This window comes from Triturus cristatus, chromosome 8, assembly GCF_964204655.1.
Source record: "Triturus cristatus chromosome 8, aTriCri1.1, whole genome shotgun sequence".
NCBI classification, from domain to species: domain Eukaryota; kingdom Metazoa; phylum Chordata; class Amphibia; order Caudata; family Salamandridae; genus Triturus; species Triturus cristatus.
This window is the reverse complement of record NC_140591.1, coordinates 1,623,713,620-1,623,737,578: the sequence shown is the minus strand read 5'-3', so window position 1 is coordinate 1,623,737,578 and position 23,959 is coordinate 1,623,713,620. Positions and strand designations below refer to the sequence as shown.

Below are 23,959 nucleotides of genomic sequence, written 5' to 3'. Positions count from 1 at the left end.
TTACGAAAGACAATGACACAAAGCCAATGACAAATATGTGTGGAGAGTGGGCGGGGCTTCTATTCAATACTCAAATCCAGCATGGCTCGCAGAGCAGCACATGCACTGCCCAGGCTTGAAAAACAGGGCCTTAGCTATTAGTTGTGCAGCAAGAACAGTGGCACCCGGACACCGGGTTTTGGGAAGGGTGACTAACCCACCCAATTATGGCAGTCGAGTAACCAAGGTTCCCTTTCTCCAATACTATATCTATAGCATTCTTACTCACCATTGTCTGCACAACATAAGGTTACATTTTTAATTAAAATGTGATCTTATCCCAAAACGGTGTGTTTTCCTTAATTTTTCAAGCTGGCCACTTGCATTTCCGTGAATGCAAAATGATTTGCACCAAAAAACATGCATTGTGTTATTCCTTAAAATTTGTGAATATCTTTATTCTTGTGCCCAAACTTTTGTTTGCGATTTCCACAATACTCCCCTTTAATTTGAACCACGATGAATAAGTAACATGTTGTGTTTACTGGACCACTTGTAATGTATCATGAATCATGAAAGAATTTGAACTCTAAGCACAAACATTTTTTGCGAGTCAGATGCATCTCGGGTCATCCCAATACTTCAACAGTGTTTATAACGATGAAGACAGCAGCATGAATATGGCCTCTGTAACTTCTTGCATTGCAGTATTAATCAACCATTGAGCTTGGCGATGCTAACCTCGTCATTCAACTGGTTCTCACCCTATGTTTATTTACAGAACGAATCGAGAAGCACATTTCCCATCTTTCAGTACAGAAGTCTGAAAAGTGAAAAGACTAATGGACTCCCCTCTCACGCTGACTTTCAATGATGGGGGGGGGGGTTATCTGACTGTTTCAACCACCTGCGTTTTTCACTCCTTCACTGTATACTTAAGTGTGATGTCTTTGCTTATATATTTATACATCCTCATGTCCTGTGATGTAGTGCAACTTTTTCTTTTCCTTTGTGTTTGTAAAGCGCTCTGATACCCACGGGTCTAGCTAGCGCTATATAAAACTTTATAAAAAAATAAAAAATATATGGTTTGGTGTCACTGCACCTGCTGCACCAGTTATGTATAGGCATAAATCTGAAGTATTACTACTGAAACTCCACCCATTGCATTTGTCTTTGTTTTGTCGCTTGCCATTGGTGGAATCTGGCATTGCTGTTCTTATCTTGCTCATTGTTGGCTTGTGGTCCGATACATCACTTCCTTTTTCTTCCGTTTCTGGAGGAAGCAGCATCGACCAACTACAGTTAACTTACGCTGCTGGCTGTTATCTTTTTATTTAGGGACTACTTTTTTTCTTTGCTGCTGGCATCTTCACATCTGGCAGCTTCCTGCACTTACCCGACCCTGTTTATTTATTTATGTTTCATTTATTCACAATTAAATCACGCTTAAATGATGCAGTCCACCGTTTGTTCTACTTGGTTTCAGATGCTACATATGTCCATCTCAACCCTGGTTTTTTTATTGTGACCTGCCAGATCAGGACCTTTCTGAACCGGGTCAGGGTAGACTGTTCCTATTGGAGAAGGGTCGAGACTGATTTGCATATGGCTGGGTCCAAATGAAGGTGGCATGATGGGCAAAAAATCAATGGGTTGGGATGCTGCCCATTGCGATTGGCAGTGGTTAGACAAATTGCAATCATTCCTCCCATCACCTTTTGCGTGTTTGATGTAACGCCCTAAGCGGGCAAGGGTATGCCCAAACGTGGGTCCCGTGCTCAATGTGCCACTGGAACCAACCTATGCCCTAGTGAAGAACCCCAATCAGGGCAAAAGTGGATTTGGGTTACTTGTTCCAGTTCAGAGAGAACCTGGCCAGCCAGATCGGGCTGGACTGTTCCTATTGGAGCACGGTCAAGACTGATTTGCATATGCCAGGGTCCAAACTGAGGTGGCATGTTCAGCAAAAGAACGATGGGTTTGAATGCTACCCGAGAGATTGCCAGTGGTTAGACTTATTGCAATCAGCCTCTCATCACCTTTTGTGTGTTTGATCCTTTTCTCTTTCCAGTTACAAGAAGTATGACAACTTCCCTGCATTTCAAAGACTCTTGATAACAGCTCTTTAATTTTCTCATGCATCAATCTTTTCTCGCTACAATCTGGTCTGGAGAATCTGCCCTTCACGATGTGCTCAACCCCTTCCCCCCCATTAGCCACAACCCTCCACATCTGTCTTACATCGGTCTCTCGGGGCCCTTTGGCACTATTCACCACCAGACCAGGACCAGTCGCCTTCCTAGATACTGCAGACCGAGCTCTCAAATATTTGACATCCGGTCTAACTTACTGCTCAGTCTTTGTACCCTGGCAGTGCTTGTTGCTTCAACTCGCATCACCTCCATTCGGCATGCCACAAGAATCCGTGCGAGGCCCAGAGGTCTTCGCTGCCCTTCATCACATCACACAGAGACCATCTCCTCATCCGGCTTCTACTATCATTCTTAGGCTGACGTGTCTCACATGTCTCTTTTCTCTTTCAAATCACAACTCGACACACAACTCTGCTGCTGTTTCATGGACATCCGACACTGGCACTCGACTCGAGAAAGGTGAAGATTATACCTTTTCTTAAATCCTCTACGCCTACCACCCTGTATCGCCATCTTCTATTCGCCTGTCACTCTCTCTTCAGCCGGGGTTCAAATTCAGCTAAACATTGGTGCCCACCAACCCCAAGCGTCCTTCCTTGTTGCTCCTGCTTCCTCCCACCAACCCCAAGCGTCCTTCCTTGTTGCTCCTGCTTCCTCCCACCAACCCCAAGCGTCCTTCCTTGTTGCTCCTGATTCCTCCCACCAAACCCGAGCATCCTTCCTGTTTGATCCTGCTGTTTTTCTTATCAGTGTAAAAAGTTGTTGAATAGAATTAGCTGATTAGGCTGAATTACAAAATAAAAACACAAACTCAACAAGGAGGATGGAGTAATTTTAGTTCATCAAGAGCTGCTGCATCATGTCTACTAGTCTCCAATATAGGGACAGTCATCAACGTTTACCCTTCTTGATTGTAAATCATCAGGTCATATTTGTGGTGAGCTAACTGGACAACTGCGTTAGCTTGCTGGAAGGACGACTCCTTGCAAAATTCACAAGAATCCCTTTCAATCTGGCCAAACACACCCTACACCTTCACAGACACCAGGCTGGATGTCAAGACACAGCACAGTACAAACTCCTCACCCTGAGTTTTGCAACACCCAATGCTCCAATGCCCCTCGGCTTGGTGACATATAAGTGCAGTAGCCCCTCATACTTCGATCCGCACACCCATACCTACTTACCGTCCCCAAGCAGTGCTGTGCCCCCTCCACGTTCAGTTTATATGTCGTTGTAGTGATCCTTTTGGAAGCCACTGGACACTCCACAATTGTTTATTTAATTTCTGCATGTGATTTCTTTTTTAATAAATGCTAGCTTCTTGCCATTACTTTTTAGACAATAGTTTATTGTTTCGAATCACAGGGTAAGTAAATTTAATCCCTCGAAAGGCCGCTTCTTTGAATTTCTCTTTTGTCATCCGCAGGTTGGTTGCCCGTTTGATCCTGTTCGTGGCATGCTTTGGAGCCGCTGTCGCAGGCACGTATCTGGAGCCGGACCAGAGTTTAGGGTATGTGATCCGCGCCGCTTTATGTGGGCGGGAATGGGGAGGGGACGGCGACCCATACTAAGTATCCTAAACCTCACTACAACCTCAAGCGAGTGATGGCTCTTGTGATGCCCCTGTCAGCTGATTGCTTCGTGATGCTCTTCCTGCTGGACACAGAAAGAAGCTATAGGTGGAGGGGACCTTTAAGTCCCTCCCCACCCCCTTGTCTCCTTGCCCCTAGTCCTCTCCTCGTTCACTCCTCTCCATTCCCCTTCAGTGGCCCTGCTCTGCTCCTGTTTCAGACCGCCTCTCAGGCTCCTCCAGATTCCTCATCATCCATGGACCCATGCATGGCCTGGCTGCTGGTCTCCCCTGGTGCCCCAAGCAAGGCTCTCATGAGGAGGAGCTTCAGGAGGGGTTGCTTGGCCCATTCATGTTCTGCACCTCAGGATCTCTCTGTTGCTGTGACAGACGTTCCTCCACCTGACCTATCCTGGACCTCGGGTAGCCTTCGATTGGTGTTTTTTTCTCTTGTGGCCCAAGACCATTCCTCATTCTGTATCACCAACCATATTTCTTCTCAGTATTCCAAGTGCTCTTCCTTCTTCAGAAGCTCTAGGACCCGGGCATCCCTTACCCTGATTGTATCCAAAGGCACGCCCGCTGCGCCTGTCCGTGTCGCCATAACACCTGTCCCGGGGGGATTCTGACATTCCTCCACACTATCTGTATTTTTGGGTCAATCTTTCATCCCATGTGTCCCTCTGTCCCTCCTGCACCGCCCATAGTACCCGATCATTCCTCGGCTGCTCGTACTCTGAGGGACCTGCCTTCCTTCTCACCCCAGCAGTGTTACCTGACCCTTCCTTTCTCACCTACATCCCAAGAGCCCTGGCATTATTACTACACCTGCGGTGTTACTCTGCAGTGCCTTGCTTGCATGTGTCTACGGATCCCGCCATTGGTCATATAATGCGTGAGTGTTCCTTTCTCCCAAGTACTCCTCAGTCCCAACAATTCACCCTGCACCCGCTATAACCCTGGAGTGTTTCCTACTCCCTTGTGCTCCACCCAGTCTTTGTAATTTGTATTTGTAAAGCGTGAACTAATCACCCGTAAAGGTCTCAAGGCGCTGGGGCCGTCGGGGAGATTAAGTGAGCTATTGCCCAGAGTCGCATGATGCTGACCTGATCTGCCTCCGGCGTGGGAGATCGAACTATTAGCCCAGCGCTCCGGAGTCAGCCACCCTGGCCGATGTGCCACACCTTTACCACCGACCCCACCATTCCTATTGCAGCTGCTGCTTTCCTTACTGCCGCATATTGAAGGGTCCTGCAATTCTTCCCGTGTTATGTGGCAATTCCTTACTCTTGTGTAAACCTTCTGTACCTTCTGCATTACTCGATCATTCATTATTCCACTGGAGCCCGCCATTTCTTCTGTATCTGCCATACTACCTTACTATTACATACTTCCATATTCCCCACCTAGCTCTCAAAATATCATAAAAATGTTACCAGACCTGCAGGGCTAGAGACTTGAATAATCTACTGGACATAGCCGTCATGAGCTTGAACCATAAACTGGGCACAAATGATGTGATCAAGGGAAAATATTTTAGTTCACGGAGCTGCCTTTTTCTTCATTTCCACATGAGAGCACCTTGAAAGTTGTGAGTTTAGCATGTCTGCTGTACAGAAAACGCGTTTGCTTGCTTTATTAGACTAAACTGCTTAATTTTGATCCTATTAAAATCTTTGTTTCCATCACACTTCAAAATTTTAAAAAATGTGCTTTCCTACCGCTGATCTATTTTGAAATATTTCTACAGTTCATTCTTAAACTACTTAAATTCTGTGTTTTAGGAAAAAAACTGACATCCTACAGCCTTTCATTTCACCCTCCTTGTATCCCAACACTATTGACAGATGGTTCACTTTTCAAAATCCTGTATCTTTGCAGTCTGAGAAAGAAAAGTAAACACCAATCTCCAGGATAAAATAAGCAGCAATTGTAAGAAGATATTAAGCTGACATTGGACCTCTGTCTGAAGGCAAAGAAAATGTGACAAGATAAAAACAACATTTAAAGAAAGGTATATTTATTGCTCAGTCACTCTCTGAACAGAACATCTGTTCTTTGCCAGCTCGAGCTCTCTTGCCACAATGGGCCAGTAGGCCCCAAAAATAACTCGTCCCTGATAAAATCTGACTCTGCATAGCAACTGGGCAAGTAGATTTTTGGAGGGCAGTCTGCAGTCCTTTCCATCTTTTCTGCACCTGCTGTACTATCCGACCACCCCTTGCTACCATGTTTTAGCACCCTCCTGCTTCTGTTTTATATCACCGTTCCTTATTCTCCAACAGCGTCTGGATTATTGGACCATTCTGTGCACCCTCTGTCCACATGTGTGAGTACTCGTTTTGTCAGTCACCTGAAACGGTATGAGCCAGCAAGAAGCTTGAGGTCTGTTCACGCAAACCCTTTACAGGTACCCAAGTTCAGCCAGGTCAGGTGGGGGGGGGGAAGAAGCTTTCTGGAACCTTCTCCCAATCACGATAAAAAGCAGCCCTTCACTTCTGTCTTTTAGAAAAGCCGTAAAAACTTGGCTATTTTCCTCTTTAGTCAGCTCATCACCTTTTCGGTAATCCATCGAACCCTAACGCCAAGACTCCTCCGGGCAATCGGTGCTCTATAAATTTATAAATCAAATCTTATTCTTATCTCCACCTGCCCCTTCTGTACATCCTAGAAGGCTGCCACTCCTCCTAGTCTGCCCTAGTAAACCCCATTCCTTCACACCTATCGGTTTTGACCCTTTTTACCCTCCTCATCCCATGATAACCTCTGTTTCTTGTTCATTTTGTTGTTTCCTTTTCCTGCTGGTCCATGTTTTGCTCTGCCATCATCTCAAGGCCATGCCTACATCCTCTGATGTCCCAAGCAGTGCTTCATTTGAGCTGACACTCATTTTTGGGGACCAGCATTTATTTATTTATTTTTCTCATCAGACTTTGATCCAGGGGAGGAGAAAAAATATCACAAAAGGAGGAAATCCAAAGGGCTAGAAAGACAGAAAAAAATGTCCATTTGAGAAAGCAGGTTCTCTGTGGAGTGCCATCTTTGGATGCTTGCGTCTGTAGGGATCTCGCTAGTTCCTGGTTTCCCCTGTAATTCATTAGGTTTCTAGGAAATCTTCTCCAGGTAAGGAGGCCTTCAGCTAGATTTGTCCACTTGAGACTTCTGATGACCCTGAATCCTGTTTCTGCAGTTAAAAGCCCACCCAACGATGTCCCTTGCGCATCCCTCCACCCCGCTGCTGCCGCCTCTGCGCACTGTATTCTGTCTGAACTCCGTTTTCGTGAGGTGTTCAGGATGCCTCATCCTTCTCCTGCACATACAAAACAAAACCCTATTATGTTTAGTATCCCAGATGAATGGATCCACGTTGGCCGCCTGGCTGCTTTTGATGACGTCACCTTGACCTTTGCCCTGAAACAGCAGCACGTGGACAAGTTGAAGGACCTGGTGGACAGAGTGTCGGATCCAGATTCTCCCTTCTATGGTAAGTCACTGAAGCAGTGCTTCCAACCGGGTATTATTCGGTATTTCGGATATTGTGCATGTATTCCTGCATCCCTTTGCTACTCCATGTTTCGGAAAACAACCCTACCTTTGGTTTGATAAACCTCTGCCCTTTGTCCTCAACCGTTAACCCTATGCCCATCCAAGATATATTTTCCCATCCCCGCAAAGTACCCCTCACCACCTCCAGGATGTCCCTGGCATTGTCAGCTATCCCTTCGGACTACCGAAGACGTATCCTCCATGCCTCTCCTTGCTCTCTTCCCCCCTTGCACAGAAGAGGTATCCCTACTCCCCAAACCTGTAGCCCCAGTTTACCTTTGGCTACCTTTTTCACCTGGGGCAGTATTACAGATGGTGCCCCGGGGGCGCAACGGGCGTTTGCGCCTGCTTTGCGCCCCCCCGGGGCACTTTGATATTATAGAAGGGGGCGCAGACGCATGCGAGTCCCCTTCTATAATACCGATAGCGCTGGTGCACTTAAAGCGCTATCAACATAGAATGTTCCCTCATTTGCACAGGGGTGTGTCCTATGCAAATGAGGGAATCCCTTTGCCTCGGCGCCCGCGCCGTATTACAGAAGCGAGCGCAGAGTCAAAGAAGCCCGCAGGAGGCACACTGACAGTGCGCCATTTAAAAGGTGGCACACTGTCAGTGAGCCCCCTGAGAGCAGCCCACTGCAGGGGGTAAAGGTGGTCCCATGGACCCCCCAGCCATCCTCCTGCAGACCTGTCCAGTCACTCACTGCACCCGCCTGCAACGGGATCTCTAATCCCCTTTAAAAGTGCAGGCGGGTGCCGCCTGCACTGTGAAAACACAGAGCAGCTGCTCCGTGTTTTCACATGAATTTGCTGCCCCCAGGGCAGCGCAAGTTTGTAGATGCCCCCAGGGCAGCGCATTTACCATAATGGGTCACATTGGCATTGCTTGTGCTCTGCGCACCTTTTTCAAAGGTGCGCCGGGCCCAAACAATGCCAATACGTAATACGGCCCCAGGTATCTCTTCAGCACCTCCATGATATCTCTCCTACCCTGCACTCCCGGCTAGATTCCCCCCCTTGCCCTACCAGGAATCCCCCTACAACTTGCCATTGCTACTGTTCATCTGTTTCACCTGATGCCCCTTCTTTCTGAGGCTAAACCTTCACTCCACTCTTAGGATATTCTTCTGCTCTGACGGCAGACATCTCCTTGAATGCATTATTCCTCCGTCAGGATCCCTTTAATCCAGTAACTCATCTGCTAGCTAATCCTCTGAAATGCATCTCCAACACTTACAGCTAACGCTACAAACTAAGTCTGGGCTCTAAGGAGTAGCGTGCTACCCATCAGCAAACCATTTATACACCTCCTCAGGGGCAGGAAGCGGTCTGTGAATCTACTGTTCAGTGCAACACCAGGCTTCCCTCCCCTGTCCTTTAGATGGTATCCTTCTGTAAACGAGGTGCCCTGCTGCTGCTTAGCTAGCTTCTCCCACTGCTCCTGGGCTAGATTCCCTCCATGATCCTTAGCCAGATGGCCCCCCTCCGTATATATATGCTCCCTTCTCTGGAGCTGGATCTCCCGCCCGCTGCCTCAGCTTCATGGACTGCGTTCTTCTTAACAGAGTGTCCTAGCCCCTGCTGCTTCTCAGCTAGATGCGCACCGCTGCTTCTCAGCTTGATGCACCACCTCCCCTTGCTTCAGTGGGACGCGCCCCCTCCCCTTGCTCCTCAGTGGGACGCGCCCCCTCCCCTTGCTCCTCAGCGGGACGTGCCCCCTCCCCTTACTCCTCAGCGGGACGTGCCCCCTCCCCTTGCTCCTCAGCAGGACGTGCCCCCTCCCCTTGCTCCTCAGCGGGAAGCGCTCCTTCCCCTTGCTCCTCAGCTGGACGCGCTCCCTCTCCTTGCTCCTCAGCGGGAAGCGCCCCCTCCCCTTGCTCCTCAGCGGGACACGCTGGCCCCTCTCCCCAGCCGGATGCACCCACCTGCGCCTCCTCTAAAGGTCCTCCTGCTCTTGAAGTAAGTGCTGTGTCCTCAGGTAGATGTCTTCCTGCTCCTCAGACAGATATCCTCCCACTCCCTACTAGCCCCTCAGTAGCTGTGAAACAGCACGTATCAGTTGTTCTCTCTCTCTGACATCCAAGGGATTTCCACTGTATATCCACTAAGCTCCCCCCTCTCTCTCCCCCCCCCCCCCCATTGCTAAAGAAGCTTCGTCTGAGGGGTCGCGGTGCATTCATACTGTGGGTGGTCCCAGAGCGGTTACTGTCACTCTTCCTACTTGTACTTACCTGTCTTTTCTATTTGTTTGTTGTGACACCCATCTGTTTCCCCTCTTCCCTTTGTGCAGGGAAGCACCTCTCGCTGCAGGAGCTGGGGGCCATGATCCAGCCTTCCGGCCTCACCCTCTCCACAGTCAGGAAATGGCTGCAGATGCATGGGGTCGACGACTGCCAGACCATTCAGACCATGGACTTCCTGCAGTGCACCATGTCTGCCAGGTGAGGGCGCTGGAGAGCAAGCCATAGAGTGGCCGTGGAGTCATCATTGTGAAGTTGGGACCCTCTTTCGCATGTCACCCTTCCTCTCCTTTGCTCAAGGTCTGCTCAGTTCTTTTGCTTTTCCCATCTGTATCCTTTCCAAGCCTGTCGCGACACCTTTCCTCAGTCACTCATTGCCCATCGTCGTGCGTGTTGCAGGGATAGACTGTGTGCGTGTGTGTCTGTCTCCTTTCCTGTAGGTTCACTCTTGGACAGTAAGTGCTTACTAAACGGTATTTCTGCTGTATATATGGGATAAAGTACCCCTTGACATACATTATTATTTCTTTTTTTTTAAAACATATTTTTATTGAGCTTTTTAGGTAAACTGTACTATAATCACAACAGTGCGTGACATTGAGCCGTAACAATAATAATGCTGGTGTATTAATTTCTCAACAAAGGGGAGACAGGAGCAATGCATGCAAAAATACACAAACAATTTGAAAAGAAAGAAAAGACCAGGGAGGAGGATGCACTCTGCAGACGCAAAAGAACACGTCACCGGGGTCTGTCGTCGCTAAATGATAACCAGTGGGAATTGGGCGCCATTGCCACAGGGAAATGACAGAACCAGAGGGAGGGATAAAAAGAGGTGGGTGGAGGGACCTGCTGTCAGTTGCAGACAGTCGGTCAGGGCGGCAGGAGGAGCATCGGTGGTGTGTGAGGGGCTGATGATGCAGGTCTATGAAGTGGGTCCTGTGTTGACAGGAGCAGGTGGCTAGTCAGTCTGGATGGGATTAGCGGCTGCCACCCCAGATTTAAAGGCTTCAGGCAGAGGGTCCCATTGGTGTGAGATGGGATATTTCTATATGGCTCACAGTTCTCCTGACTGTAGGGCGGCTTCCTCGTCCACCGCCCACCCCTCCACTGACCGAGCCCAAGCAAGTAGCCGAGGGGGCCCAATTTCCAATAGCGTGTGATCCCTCTCCTAGCTTAAAGAAGTGCTAGGTCGAGGAATCGGGCAAATGCTTTGTATTTCTTGGTATTCTTGTAAAGGCCAAGGGTGCACACACCCCAAGTGCACAGTGAGGGGACCTTGGTGGTGTGGGAGAGGATGGTGGTGACAGATGACCAGAAATCAGACAGTTGGGGCATGATCAGAACATGTGTATGAAATCCGCATCCTTGCGTAAGCAACGGGGACAGGCAGCGTCCGTGCAGCGGAAGAGTCGGTTGACTTTTGCAGTGGTGAGATACGCTCTGTGCAGTGTACAGAACTGTATTCGTTACCCCCTGACATAAATTATAGGGATATTGCAAGTCACCAAGGAGTTCCAAGGCCATGTAGAGAAACGAGGCCAATGGCTGCTTGTCTTCAGCTGATATAGACTCTTCTGGTCATCCAAAGTAAACCCCCCCCAAATGATCAAGGGAAGCTACTGGCCCCTCCTCCTTGGACTATGAAGTCACTGACGATGGTAAGGATGATGTTGATGACAGAGTAGATTTGTAGAGTGCACAATTACCCAGGTGCACGGGCACAACAACAAGATATAGAAAGAAGACTGGCAAAGACAACCTAAACAATCCCACAGGACATCATACATTAAAGAGGTGGGTTTTAATGCATACCGTAAAGTCAGGAAATTGTTTCAGGGATAGAGCGAGAGGAAGGGAATTCCAAGGTTTTGGCCCAAGTTGGGAAACCGCATGTCCACCAAATCTGGAGACCATGACCCTGATGCTAGTTCAGGGGGACAGACCTCTTTGCTTCTATCCTAGCGGAGAGCCGACGTGATTTCTTTTGTAAAGGTTCACCCAGCACTTCATGACATTGGTCCGAATTAATTCTTATATGTGTTAAAAATCAAACACAACATGTTGTAAAAACCAAAAATCTAATGTTTAATTTGCAAATAGCAAACTGCACAGCAAATAATCAAAAAACAAATGTCATTTCAACTGACTAGTTCTCACAAAAAAGGGTCAGGTGGAGCCTAATGCTAAAATACATGAAATTTAGGACCGTTTGTTTATGTATATTGCAAGAAATTGTGTTTTTTTTTGGAGGGGGGGGGGGGGTAACTATTTACCTCAAGGAATAATCAAAATCCTTGTTGGGGTGAACCACCAAAGTCACGGAATTCACCTGAGCTCAACCTCCTGGTAGATATGACACAGACTTACCTTATGGCAATGTGTACATTTTTATGCAGTACCAAAACAGTAATAAAATCAATATGAATATTAATAAAAATCCTAATCCGAATAAGAAAAATTGTCAAAATGAAATACCAAAATGACAAAAATCCAGTAAGGGGAACTGGAGATATGAATTTTTAATGTTTTAAGTATAAATGATGCCAAAAAGCACCAATGTCAGCCAATGGTCGCGAACGACTGGGATCTAGACGAAATCTGAGGCTAACCGTGATGGAGCGCATGTCAGATACATCATCCAGGTCAAAGATTTTTTTTTTTTTTTTTTTTTATATTTTATAAAAGTCCTTTATTGCAGTATTTCCACAGTACAGAGCTTCCAGCCTACAACCCCTCGGGCCGGCCACGCAGTATGTAACACATGCAGTGCTTCGTATAGTACACAGCCCTGGGCCGTCAACCCGGGGGTACGGCGGCGCTATAAAGTGCAAGTGACTCACAGTTTAAAGGAGGATAGTGAAGGACTCATTTTCTCTTTTTTATAGCCATAAACAAGAACAGGTTGCGAGGATATCGCAAGTGAGCCCCACAACCGAACAACCCCCCCCCCCAACCTAACTAAACAAGGTCACCTTGTTGAGCACAGTAAGTCCACCTATGTACCGCTGATGCAATGATAGTGCCCCATTCTAAAGCACCTGGGGCCACAGGGTCGCTAGGGTCCTTACATATCTCCCGAGCTGTCTTGCGTGGTGGACGGAGGTTCGCAGATGCCTCCCCTGAAATCGTTCCAATTGGACCACACTTCCACCCACTTCCGGCGGCACCCCCTCGCTACATACACAGTCTTTTCCTGTAGCATACACCAGTCCATGTCTCTGTGCCGGTCTGTCAGTTTAGGTAGACGAGGGCTTCCCCAGAGTCTGGCAATGTTCCTTTTTGCTACCATTTGTCCGAGCGTCACCCAAAGCCTCCCTTTCGGAGGCAGGTCCGTTGGCTCCCATATATTGAGGAGACACCTCTTGGCCTCTGGGCGAATCTCCACCTCCCATACCTCCTGCATACACTGCACCACCCCTCTCCACTACCGTTGAATCTTCGGGCATCCCCACAATACATGGAAGAAGGTGCCGGTGCCTCCACATCCCCTCCTGCAGAGTACCGTGTCAGCCCTCCCCATTAAGTGTAACCTAGTACAAGATATATATATTCTATGTAGTATCTTCAGTTGGATTAGTCGCAGTCGGGCTGATATCGCGACCTCACGTGGGGAAGCCAAAGCATACAGCCATTCTTCATCGTCTATCTCCAGTCCCTCAGCAACCCATTTCTCTCTAAGGGGTAGGAGCATGTCGGTGGGGGTTATTAATTAGTTTTTTATATGTAAGTGATATGGCGTGTTCTGTAATGTGCCCATCCAGTAATCTATCTTCAAGAGGGGAGGTTTGTGGTAGTTTGGTCTCAGGTGGGATATTAGCCTGTAGGGAGTGTCGCACCTGTAAGTATCGAAAGTATTCGGTTTGCGCCAGCTCATACGTGTCCCGTAAGTGGGCGAACGTGTGAACCCCTGTGGGGCCCCAGATATCTCTGATTTGGGAGATTCCGATCAAGTCCCAGTTGCGGAAGTCCTTGGTATGTCCCAGATTACCTACTTTTTCGGAGGCCCAAAGTGGCGTGGCCATTGTAAGGACTCCTGACTAGCCGAGCTTCTTCTGGGCAATGTGCCATACCTGTACCGAGTGTAGTGTAGGTCCAGTGAGTTGACGCGCACCTCGTGTGGAGTAGAGCGCTATCTCGTAGTTCCCCCCCGGGAAGCAGCCACCTGTCCATACTGTAGGCGGGATCATTCCCCTCGCCATACGTCCCTTGGTTGATTGCTGAGAGGTGGGCTGCCCAGTAATATTTGCGAATGTCTGGGAGGGCAATACCGCCATCGTACCACCCCAGCGTGAGTTTGGTCAATGCGATTCGGGGCGACCCGGCCCAGAGGAGGTCGCGCAGTGCCGCCTCAATCGCTACGAAGTAGGAGTTAGGGACTAAGTCTGGGTAATTTTGTAGCGCATAGAGAAACCGTGGGAGCGCTAGCATCTTAAATAGGGCTGCCCGGCCCAACAGAGACAGCGGTAGGTGCTGCCAGGATTTGGCCTCCCGTTGGAGCCGACTTAACGGCGGTTTGAGGTTTCGATCATATAGTAGGGCCTTGTTAGTGGTAATGTACACTCCCAGGTACTTGAACCCGTCCTCTCCCACCGTGATAGGGCACGTGTCCGGGAGCCTCGGAGGGTCACCATGTAGGACGTAGAGATATGATTTGTTCCAGTTGACCCGGAAGCCAGAGTTACGACCGAAGCTTGCAAGTATGTCGAGTACCGCAATTATCGACCTGCGCGGCCTGCAAAGGTACAGGAGGATGTCGTCGGCGTAGAGGGATATTTTGTCCTCCCACCCTTCCGCCCAGACTATACCCTTCATGTAGACGTCCTGCCTTATCCAGGCTGCGAGCGGTTCAAGGGAGAGGGCGAAGAGAAGGGGAGAGAGGGGGCAACCCTGTCTAGTCCCTCCCTCAAGTGCAAAAACCTCAGACACCTTATTGTTCACCAGTACCTGTGGCAGGGGTTCTGCATATAAAAGCCGCACCCACGCTATAAAGTGGGGTCCGAAGCCCAGTTTGCGCAGGACTGCGAACATATATGGCCACTCTAGGGTGTCGAAGGCCATGGCGGCGTCCAGAGAGACCACCACTGCGTCCTCCTGTAGTCTGTGGCGCTGCCCCAGTACTCCATTTAGCCGTCTAATGTTAAGGGCCGTGTTGCGATGGGGCATGAACCCCGATTGGTCAGGGTGGACCAACGAAGGAAGAACCGATTTAAGCCTATTGGCAAGCGTCTTGGCCAGTATTTTGGGCTCCGCATTGAGAAGCGAGATTGGTCTAGATGACGCACACGAGTCTTTGGGTTTCCCCTCTTTCGGTATCGCCACTATGGTCGCTATGCGCTGATCACGAGGCAACACCCCTATCTCCCTGCTCCGCTCGAACATGAGTTTCAAATACTTACTGGTGACGTCAGGTTTCAGCTTGTAAAGCTCTATGGGGAGGCCATTAGGTCCCAGAGCCTTACCAGGGCGGAGGTCTCCTATTTCACGCTGTAGTTCGTCCTCAGTAAGCGGGCTATCCAGGGCCTCCCGATCTACATCTGATAGGGAAGGCATCCGAATATCGGTGAGGAGGTCTATAGAGTCTACCTCTGGGCGGTCCGACTCCCGCCTGTAGACCTGTTGGTAATGTCTCGCAAACTGTTCCACTATTCCCCGGGGCTCTGTAACTACGTTCCCTGACTCGGTGCGTAGTTCTGGCACCACCTTTCTGGCCTGTTGCTTTTTCTAGAGCCAGGCTATAAGTTTCCCGGCTTTATCGCCCTGATCATAGAGTCTACCCATCTTATGCCGAGCCACAGTCTGAGCCTCTTGGGTAACCAGCGCTCTGTACTCCGCCGCCTTTAACTCCAGTTTGTGTCTGACATCCCTGGCCCCAGTTTCTGATGCCTCCCTCTCTAGATCCTCCAGATCCACCTCAAGTGTTATGACCTGCTCGCGCTGCTCCCTCCGTCTAAGCGAAATGACTGAGAGCGCCTCCCCCCTAATCACGGGTTTAAATGCCTCCCATAAGGTGACAGGGGAGTCCACTGAGCCAACATTGTTGTCGAAGTAGTGTGCGATTGAGTTGGATATCTGCTTTCTGGTGTCCTCGTGTTTTAAATGCCAGGCGTTTATTGGTGCTATGCAGCCCTCACGACTGTTCCCAATTGTTATGTGCATAAGGACCGGCGAGTGGTCTGAAATGCCTCTAGGCAGAATTGCTGCTTCCCGGATTGTCATGCCCTGTTGTAGCAAGGTAAGGATGTAATCTAAACGCGAAAAGGAATGATGCGACCCAGAGAAAAAGGTAAAGTGGCTGTCTGTAGGGTGGAGCAGGCGCCAAACGTCCGTGAGCCCAAAGGCCTCCAGAAAGTCCGCCAACCACCTCTGCCCCTGGGGCAGGTCTCTGGGGGGTCGCCTATCCTGGGTCCCTGACACCACTGCGTTAAAGTCCCCCCCCATCGGGAAGGGAAAGGAGCAACGTGCCCAGGTCCGCGAAGGCCCGGGTTTGAAGGCCAGGCAGAATGTAAACCGAGAGTAGGTTAAGTATGCGGCCCTCCCACCGTCCAGATACAGCCGTGAAGCGGCCCTGTGGGTCGGTTTTAGTAAGGTCTATATGGAGGGGCAGTGAGCGACGCAGGAGGATCCCCACCCCCCTAGAGCCGGAGGTGAAGCCAAAGTGAGCTGCTAGAGTGTGGCCCCATCTGTTGAGGGCCTGACATACATTCCCCATCAAGTGAGTTTCTTGCAGTAGTACTACGTCAGGCTGGTGCCGCTTGATGAATTGCAGGACTAAAGTGCGCTTAAGTCTGTCCCCTAATCCATTCACATTCCAGCTGAGGACTTTCAAACTTCCCTCCCATCTCCTAGCCATATCTGTGACTTTGTAGGGTGCATCGTCCCACCACCCCGGCACTCCGGCTGACTCCATGACAACATAGTTCGTGTGACCATAAAGGATCCCCAACTCCCCACCCCTCCCTGGTTCCCACCCCGCAAGTATACTCCGTGCAGGCGATCAAGGGTCTGACTAACCACTCACTCCCCCCCCCTGCGACTGTCCCCAGCATCCCTGCCCCCCTCTGCAAAAAACAAACCCCCCTCCCTGCCCCCTGCTCCGTGGGTTCCAAACTACCCACCACCCCAATTAGCAGAGCGCCTGTCGCCCAACCCTACCCCGGTGAGAGCCCACCGAGGAAACTCTACGTGGGAAGTACGTGGGCCAGCCCCCTCCTGGCCGCCCGCCCGTGGTGCCCAGTCGTTCAGCCCCTCAGGCCGGCAGCGCATCAGCTAAACAGTGTGCCTGGCTCCGAAACACTGGGCAGGCAGTCACTCTGCTCCGTGGAGCAAACAATTCTTACATTCAACACCGTTTATACTTTACTGTCCGACGGCTTCTCAGTCAAGCGTTCGTGGCCTCATCTCGCTGTGTTGTCGCTGGGTGAGTCCCAGCGGGGACTATTCGATCTCGAACGCCAGGACCTCTGGCTCTGCTCAGCACCTTCCGCTCTCCCAGCCGCTGACCCCGGGGAGGGGTGCCCTGTGTCTCGCCGCTGTGCGCCTTCCTGCCGATGGGCCCCCGCAGTCTCAGCCGTGTCGAGCCACTCCTGCGCCGCCGCAGGCGAAGTGAAGAAAAGGGATTTACTGCCAGCGATGATCTTCAGTTTGGCGGGTAAGAACATCATGTACCGAATCCCGCGGTCTCGTAGCGCCGCCTTGACCCCCTGGAAGGAGCGCCTCTCCTATTGAACCTGGAGCGTGAAGTCCGGGAAGAAGCGAATCGTGGCCCCCTCGTACTGTAAATCACCATGTTGTCTGGCGGCCTGGAGGATTGCGTCGCGGTCTCGGTAGTTAAGTATTTTAGCAATAATTGTTCGTGGTAGGGCCCCCGGTTTGGGTTTCGGGATCGGGGCTCTGTGAGCCCGCTCGACTGTGAAGAGCTTCGACAGTCTCTTGGGTTTCAGGTGGCGGAGGATCAAATCCTCAAGAAAGAGCTCCATACAGTCCCCTTCAAGTCCTTCCGCCACACCTACCACGCGTATATTGCTCCTCCGAGCCCTACCTTCCTGGTCCTCGAGCCGTAGGGCCATCTGCCGGTGTTGACGCACTAGCTCGTTGACCCTGCCCTCAAGCCGCTGCTCCGATTCCCGCAGGGCTTTGATGTCCACTTCGTTGGTTTTAGACCAGTCCGTGGTTTTCCCCAAGTCGGCACGGAGCAGGTTCACCTCGATAGTGACCTCGTCCATCTTTGCCTCCAGGTTGGTACCGAGGGTCTGGATTGCAGCCATTATGGACGTCAGGGAGGGTTCCACCTGACCTGTGACCTCCTTCGTCGCCCCTCCGGGCTGCGCCGACGTTTTGTTCACCGTGTAGTTGTCCAGCTTGTTGGTCTGGGTCACAAGACCCCCTTTAGGCCGCATGCTTGTTCTGGGCCCTCTGGTGCCGGATGTTCCTCTGCTCGCCCTGACTTTGGGGCGCCCGTGGGTCTGCGCCAGCTCCGGTCTTCTCCGTGAAGTCGGAGCGCCACTGTGTGTACCACCTGTCCTCCCCACGGACACTGTTCGGAGCGAGGGCCCCTGGTTGCGGCGCGCGCCACGTCCTACCAGCCTAAGTAGTAATGTCCAGGGGTAAGCGACAGGTTCGCCAGCGTTCAGGCCGCCTCCTTAGCTTCAGACGTGGGCCCCCCACTGGGCGGGCACCGCAGGTCACCGTCGTGAGGCAGCCCCGGCTAGTCTCATCTCCCCACTCAGGAGGCAGCAGAGCGGGAAAATGGCCGCGCCCTCCCTCCTTCCGAGGTCGTCGTCCGGTCGCGCCAGTGATGGCCGTCTTCAGGCCCTCCGGAGCTGCAGGGTCCCGCAGGCAGCGTCGCCCAGCAGATGCAGGGGAGCGATACCTCGGCGCCGCATGGGAAGCACGTCCTCCGCCGATGGCTCCACCCAGGCCGCGTCGTGCAGTAGGCCGGAAGCCGGGGCCTCGATTACAACAGGCAGCGGCTCCAGGCGCGATGTGTAGGGCTGCCGCCGAGAGCCGCGATCGCCGCACGGGCTGTCCGCGGGTCTCAGGAGGCCACGAAACCGCTCAAATTGGGCACTTAGCATGAGGGAGCTCGGGGCTCATATGGGTGAGCCTCTCAGCCAGGATTGTGCTCGGATTTTGTGGGGACACCAGCGGCCCCGGCGGAGCTTGGGAATCAGGCGGCCATTTCTTACGGCGCCTGGCCACGCCCCCCAGGTCAAAGATTTTACCGTCTGTTAATCTTTCAATTCCCAATCCACCACAGGAGTGCACTTCTAAAGCCACCCAGTACCTCCGGGCAGGCATTAGTAGTCTCCGAGGGTGTCAGGCAGAGGCCAACAGCAGGGTCCACTCCAGGTCCCGGTTCTACTGGTCAGCTGGGTATTTTGAGCAGAACACCTCTTGCAGCTTGTTTTTTCCCTGTAGCCATGCAGGAGGTCAGCGACTGACGCTTCGAGTCCACTTCGTTCTTCTGGGTGCAAAAGGGAGCAGGTCCAGTCCTCCAGGGCTCATCTCCAGTCACAACCAGCAGGACCAGTGCTCCTCTGGTGTCCCCTGGTCCAGAAAGTGTTCTGAACTGGGAACCGAGAGAGAACACATGTTATGCCTGGTGCAGTCTAGTGGGTAGGGTGACTTCTCTGGCCACTCCTTAAACAATAGGGTAAAAGTTTCCAGGGCCAACCTCACCCACTTTTCCAGTGTTTCCTGTTTGCATTTTTAGTCCATTTGCAGTAAGGCAAAGTGTCAGGCATATTCAAGATGGTGAAAGTCTTCTGCTCTGCTAAACTTGGGCACTGCGGACTGTGTGTGTGTGTGTGTGTGTGTGTGTGTGTGGTGTGTGTGTGTGGGGGGGGGAGTTGGGGTGCACTATTATAATCCTAGTGTCTGCCCACATCTAACACTAAAATCCATTTTGAAGTAGCCACTGTACTCACAGCAAACCCATAGACAGAAGCCTGGTAGGACAAAAGCAGGGTCCTTCAACAACCACACAGGGTATACACGAGAATTGTCTTGGTATCCTGAATGAGTGAGTGCATGAATGAATGAAATGCTACTTCTAGAGTGCGAATAGCTGCTTCTATGAAGCATCACAGCGCTAATCAGTAGTAATCATGTTCTCTTGTTTTCAAGAGTGCTCGAAGTGATACATGTGAACCCCTCAGATCTGTCATGGATGTTTGACACGCGAGACGGATTTGACTCTGTAGTGTCTAGAAGGATGCCTACAGCCCCCACTGCATATTCTGCGATGTTCAGAAGAGTCCTCTCTGCCCATTCATATCAGCCTATTGTTTGCTCCTGGGAGGCATTTCACACCTTTCCACATCTGTCCAAGGCTGATCACTGGTTAATCCAGGCTGGGCGAAGCTGGACAGCCAATGCAAACTATCCTTCCAGAACTTCAGGCATGGAAAAGGTAACGTTCTAGCTGTGATGGAACCCTAAACTCCTGTTCGCATTTGGGACCGTCGAAATGTTTTTGCTCAAGTTAGTGCCATCAGCCCTGTGGGTACACCTGCAGAGAGAAAATCTTAATTACGACCAACTTTTCAATGTTGGAACCTCTGGGGGACGTCACAGTTAGCGGGTGCTGACTGACGGCTAAATCTGCCCCAGTAAAGAACGTCTAGATCAGGTGGGACATGAACTGGTCCACTAAATGCCTGTGCTACTGGGCTCCCAGTTGAACCATTGACACTTAACATCAGTAAAACCTCCCCTATTACAAGAGCATCGGTTAAGTCTGAGATCCAAACCAACGACGTCACTGGAGATCATTGTCCTGTAACATGTATGATGTAATTTCCTACAAAAACAAAAGACTGCCTCTGTAGGATAAACATTGCATTGTATAACTGTCAAAGTCATTAATAAAGTGTGTTAAAAAAAAAGTCTGAGATCCATAATGGGACACGGAGCACAGAGAAAATTAAATGATTTCCCAAAATGGTTCTATAGAGACCAATACACACAGGAGGGCGGAGAGCCATATGGGATATCCTGCTGGTAGTGATTCATTGAGCAACATTTAAGCCACAGATGAGCAGAACGTGTCTTCTCCTATGAAACAAAGTCCCGCTGAGTAGTGAAGGATTGAACAAGCCCACAGTGGATCGAAAAGCATGCTTTGAGATCTTCTGGGAGACGGTGGTAGGGGTTATAAACTTGGATAGTAGGCATTAGAAATCTAGATAGCAGGGGTTAGGAACTCAGATAGTCGGTGTTGTAAACTGGACAGTAGAGTTTATGAACTCCGATAGTAGGGGTTATTAACTCAGATTGTAGGAATTATAAAACATATAATAGGGGTTATAACCCCAGATAGTAGGGGTTATTAACTCAGATAGTAGGGTTTATAACCCCAGATAGTAGGGGTAATAAACTCAGTAGGTGTTTTATAAACTCGGATAGTAGGGGTTGTAACCCCAGATGGTAGGGGTTATTAACTCAGATAGTAGGGGTTATAAACTCGGATAGTAGGAATTATAAAACATATAATAGGGGTTATAACCCCAGATGGTAGGGGGTTAGAAACTCAGATAGTAGGGATCATAACCTCAGATAGTAGAGGTTATAAACTCCAGTAGGTGTTTTATAACCCCAGATAGTAGGGGTTATAAACTTGGATAGTAGGGGTTATAACCCCAGATAGTAGGGGTTATAAACTCGGATAGTAGGGGTTGTAACCCCAGATAGTAGGGGTAATAAACTCAGTAGGTGTTTTATAAACTCGAATAGTAGGGGTTATAACCCCAGATAGTAGGGGTAATAAACTCAGTAGGTGTTTTATAAACTTGGATAGTAGGGGTTATAACCCCGGATAGTAGGGGTAATAAACTCAGTAGGTGTTTTATAAACTCGGATAGTAGGGGTTATAACCCCAGATAGTAGGGGTTATAAGCTCGGATAGTAGGGGTTGTAACCCCAGATAGTAGGGTTTTATAAACTTGGATAGTAGGGGTTATAACCCCGGATAGTAGGGGTAATAAACTCAGTAGGTGTTTTATAAACTCGGATAGTAGGGGTTATAACCCCGGGTAGTAGGGGTAATAAACTCAGTAAGTGTTTTATAAACTCGGATAGTAGGGGTTATAACCCCAGATAGTAGGGGTTATAAACTCGGATAGTAGGGGTTATAAACTTGGATAGTAGGGGTTATAAACTCAGATAGTAGGGGTTATAAACTCAGATAGTAGGGGTTATAAACTCGGATAGTAGGGGTAATAAACTCAGTAGGTGTTTTATAAACTCGGATAGTAGGGGTTATAACCCCAGATAGTAGGGGTAATAAACTCAGGTGTTTTATAAACTCGGATAGTAGGGTTTATAACCCCAGATAGTAGGGGTTATAAGCTCGGATAGTAGGGGTTATAACCCCAGATAGTAGGGGTTATAAGCTCGGATAGTAGGGGTTGTAACCCCAGATAGTAGGGGTTATTAACTCGGATAGTAGGGGTTATAACCCCAGATAGTAGGGGTAATAAACTCAGTAGGTGTTTTATAAACTCGGATAGTAGGGGTTATAACCCCAGATAGTAGGGGGTTAGAAACTCAGATAGTAGGGATCATAACCTCAGTTAGTAGGGGTTATAAACTCAGTAGGTGTTTTATAAACTCGGATAGTAGGGGGTTAGAAACTCAGATAGTAGGGTTTATAACCCCAGATAATAGGGGTAATAAACTCAGTAGGTGTTTTATAAACTTGGATAGTAGGGGTTATAACCCCGGATAGTAGAGGTAATAAACTCAGTAGGTGTTTTATAAACTCGGATAGTAGGGTTTATAACCCCAGATAGTAGGGGGTTATAAACTCGGATAGTAGGGGTTATAAACTCAGATAGTAGGGGTTATAAACTCAGATAGTAGGGGTTGTAACGCCAGATAGTAGAGGTAATAAACTCAGTAGGTGTTTTATAAACTCGGATAGTAGGGTTTATAACCCCAGATAGTAGGGGTTGTAACCCCAGATAGTAGGGGTTGTAACCCCAGATAGTAGGGGTTGTAACCCCAGATAGTAGGGGTTATTAACTCGGATAGTAGGGTTTATAACCCCAGATAGTAGGGGTAATAAACTCAGTAGGTGTTTTATAAACTCGGATAATAGGGGTTATAACCCCAGATAGTAGGGGTAATAAACTCAGTAGGTGTTTTATAAACTCGGATAGTAGGGGTTATAACTCCAGATAGTAGGGGTTATAACCCCAGATAGTAGGGGTAATAAACTCAGTAGGTGTTTTATAAACTCGGATAGTAGGGGTTATAACCCCAGATAGTAGGGGTAATAAACTCAGCAGGTGTTTTATAAACTCGGATAGTAGGGGTTATAACTCCAGATAGTAGGGGTAATAAACTCAGTAGGTGTTTTATAAACTCTGATAGTAGGGGTTATAACTCCAGATAGTAGGGGTTATAACCCCAGATAGTAGGCGTTGGAACCTCACCACTGCTCCATGCAGGTGTGTAAACCCAGGCAGCTCTTTGCAGAGGGGCGTAGTTTCCTTGTGGACTGGGAGGTTTATGTGTATTTCAATAGTAGTGAGGTTGGTGTTTGGATGCGTTTGCTCTTGCCCTGTTCCCTGGGGGATCCTGTGTGCAAGAAGCAGTGGAGGGTGCAGGGGACCCCAGGTGTCTCTCACCGGGGTCAATGCTCTGGGGGCTCCTCTGCCTGCTCTCCTTTCGTCTGCCTCAAGTCCAAGAGATCAGTCCTCTGTGTTGTGTCCTCGGATATCCGGGGCAGGGAGGCCAGTCCTGTGTCTGCCCCAGTCTTCCCCTCCTTCTGCTCCACATCTTCTCCTGCTCTTCTGGCTCTCTTGTAGTCCGCTCCATGCCTGGTCCCGCATGTCTCCTTCCTTCCTTGGCCCCTCTGTGTCTGTCTTTGATTACTTCTGCCCTTCCCAGGCCTCTCTGTGTGCAGTAAAGTCTCCCTCATTCTTCCATAGAACAGCAGAGAAGCTTCTCCCTGGCTCCGAATTTCAACGCTACATGAAGGGGTCGCAGAGCGTGGTCCGGTCCCCCGCGCCCTACCAGATCTCTGAGGAGCTGGCCGATCACATCGACTTCGGTGAGTCTGCAACAAGGCATAGAGGCACCAGAAGGGAAGCTTTGAGGCGCTTGTGCCTTTGTTAAGGTGATCCAGGTTTCCTGAAGGGGGCTTTGATCTCCAAGAACTGGGAGGCTGAGGTCCACTGGGTGGGCTGCCAACTCTGTGCTTCCCCAAAGGCTTAGCTAGCTCTCCTCCCTCCCAGAAGCACATTGATGCATGTAGTGACTCCAAACGTTGAGGCCCAGGCCTCAGACAGCAGAGCTATTGCTCATGGTGCTCACAGCACGGCGCCCCTATTTACACAACAGAGCTACCTTCGAAAGAACTTAAAGGCCCAGGGATCTTTTCTGTAGATATCTACATATACTGTTCCTCACTGAAACTTGCGACAAAATTCAAATAACTCTGGATGTGCTCTGGTTTTA

General features: G+C 49.7%; 1 protein-coding gene across 3 annotated transcripts in view; it reads left to right on the top strand.

The window, feature by feature from the left end:
• Positions 1 to 23,959, top strand: part of TPP1 (tripeptidyl peptidase 1) — a 152,532-nt gene that overhangs the window by 7,311 nt on the left and 121,262 nt on the right. For 2 of the 3 annotated variants that reach the window (XR_014967990.1, XM_085623560.1), the window contains exons 2-5: positions 3,565 to 3,648; positions 7,053 to 7,192; positions 9,544 to 9,694; positions 23,431 to 23,552. Coding sequence is in view for 2 of the 3 variants with exons in the window: in XM_085623560.1 (XP_085479686.1) it covers positions 3,565 to 3,648; positions 7,053 to 7,192; positions 9,544 to 9,694; positions 23,431 to 23,552 (497 nt within the window). In the remaining variant the exon portion in view is untranslated. Of the gene's footprint in view, positions 1 to 3,564; positions 3,649 to 5,589; positions 5,723 to 7,052; positions 7,193 to 9,543; positions 9,695 to 23,430; positions 23,553 to 23,959 lie in introns of all 3 variants that reach the window. The other variant, XM_085623561.1, reaches the window with a different exon arrangement.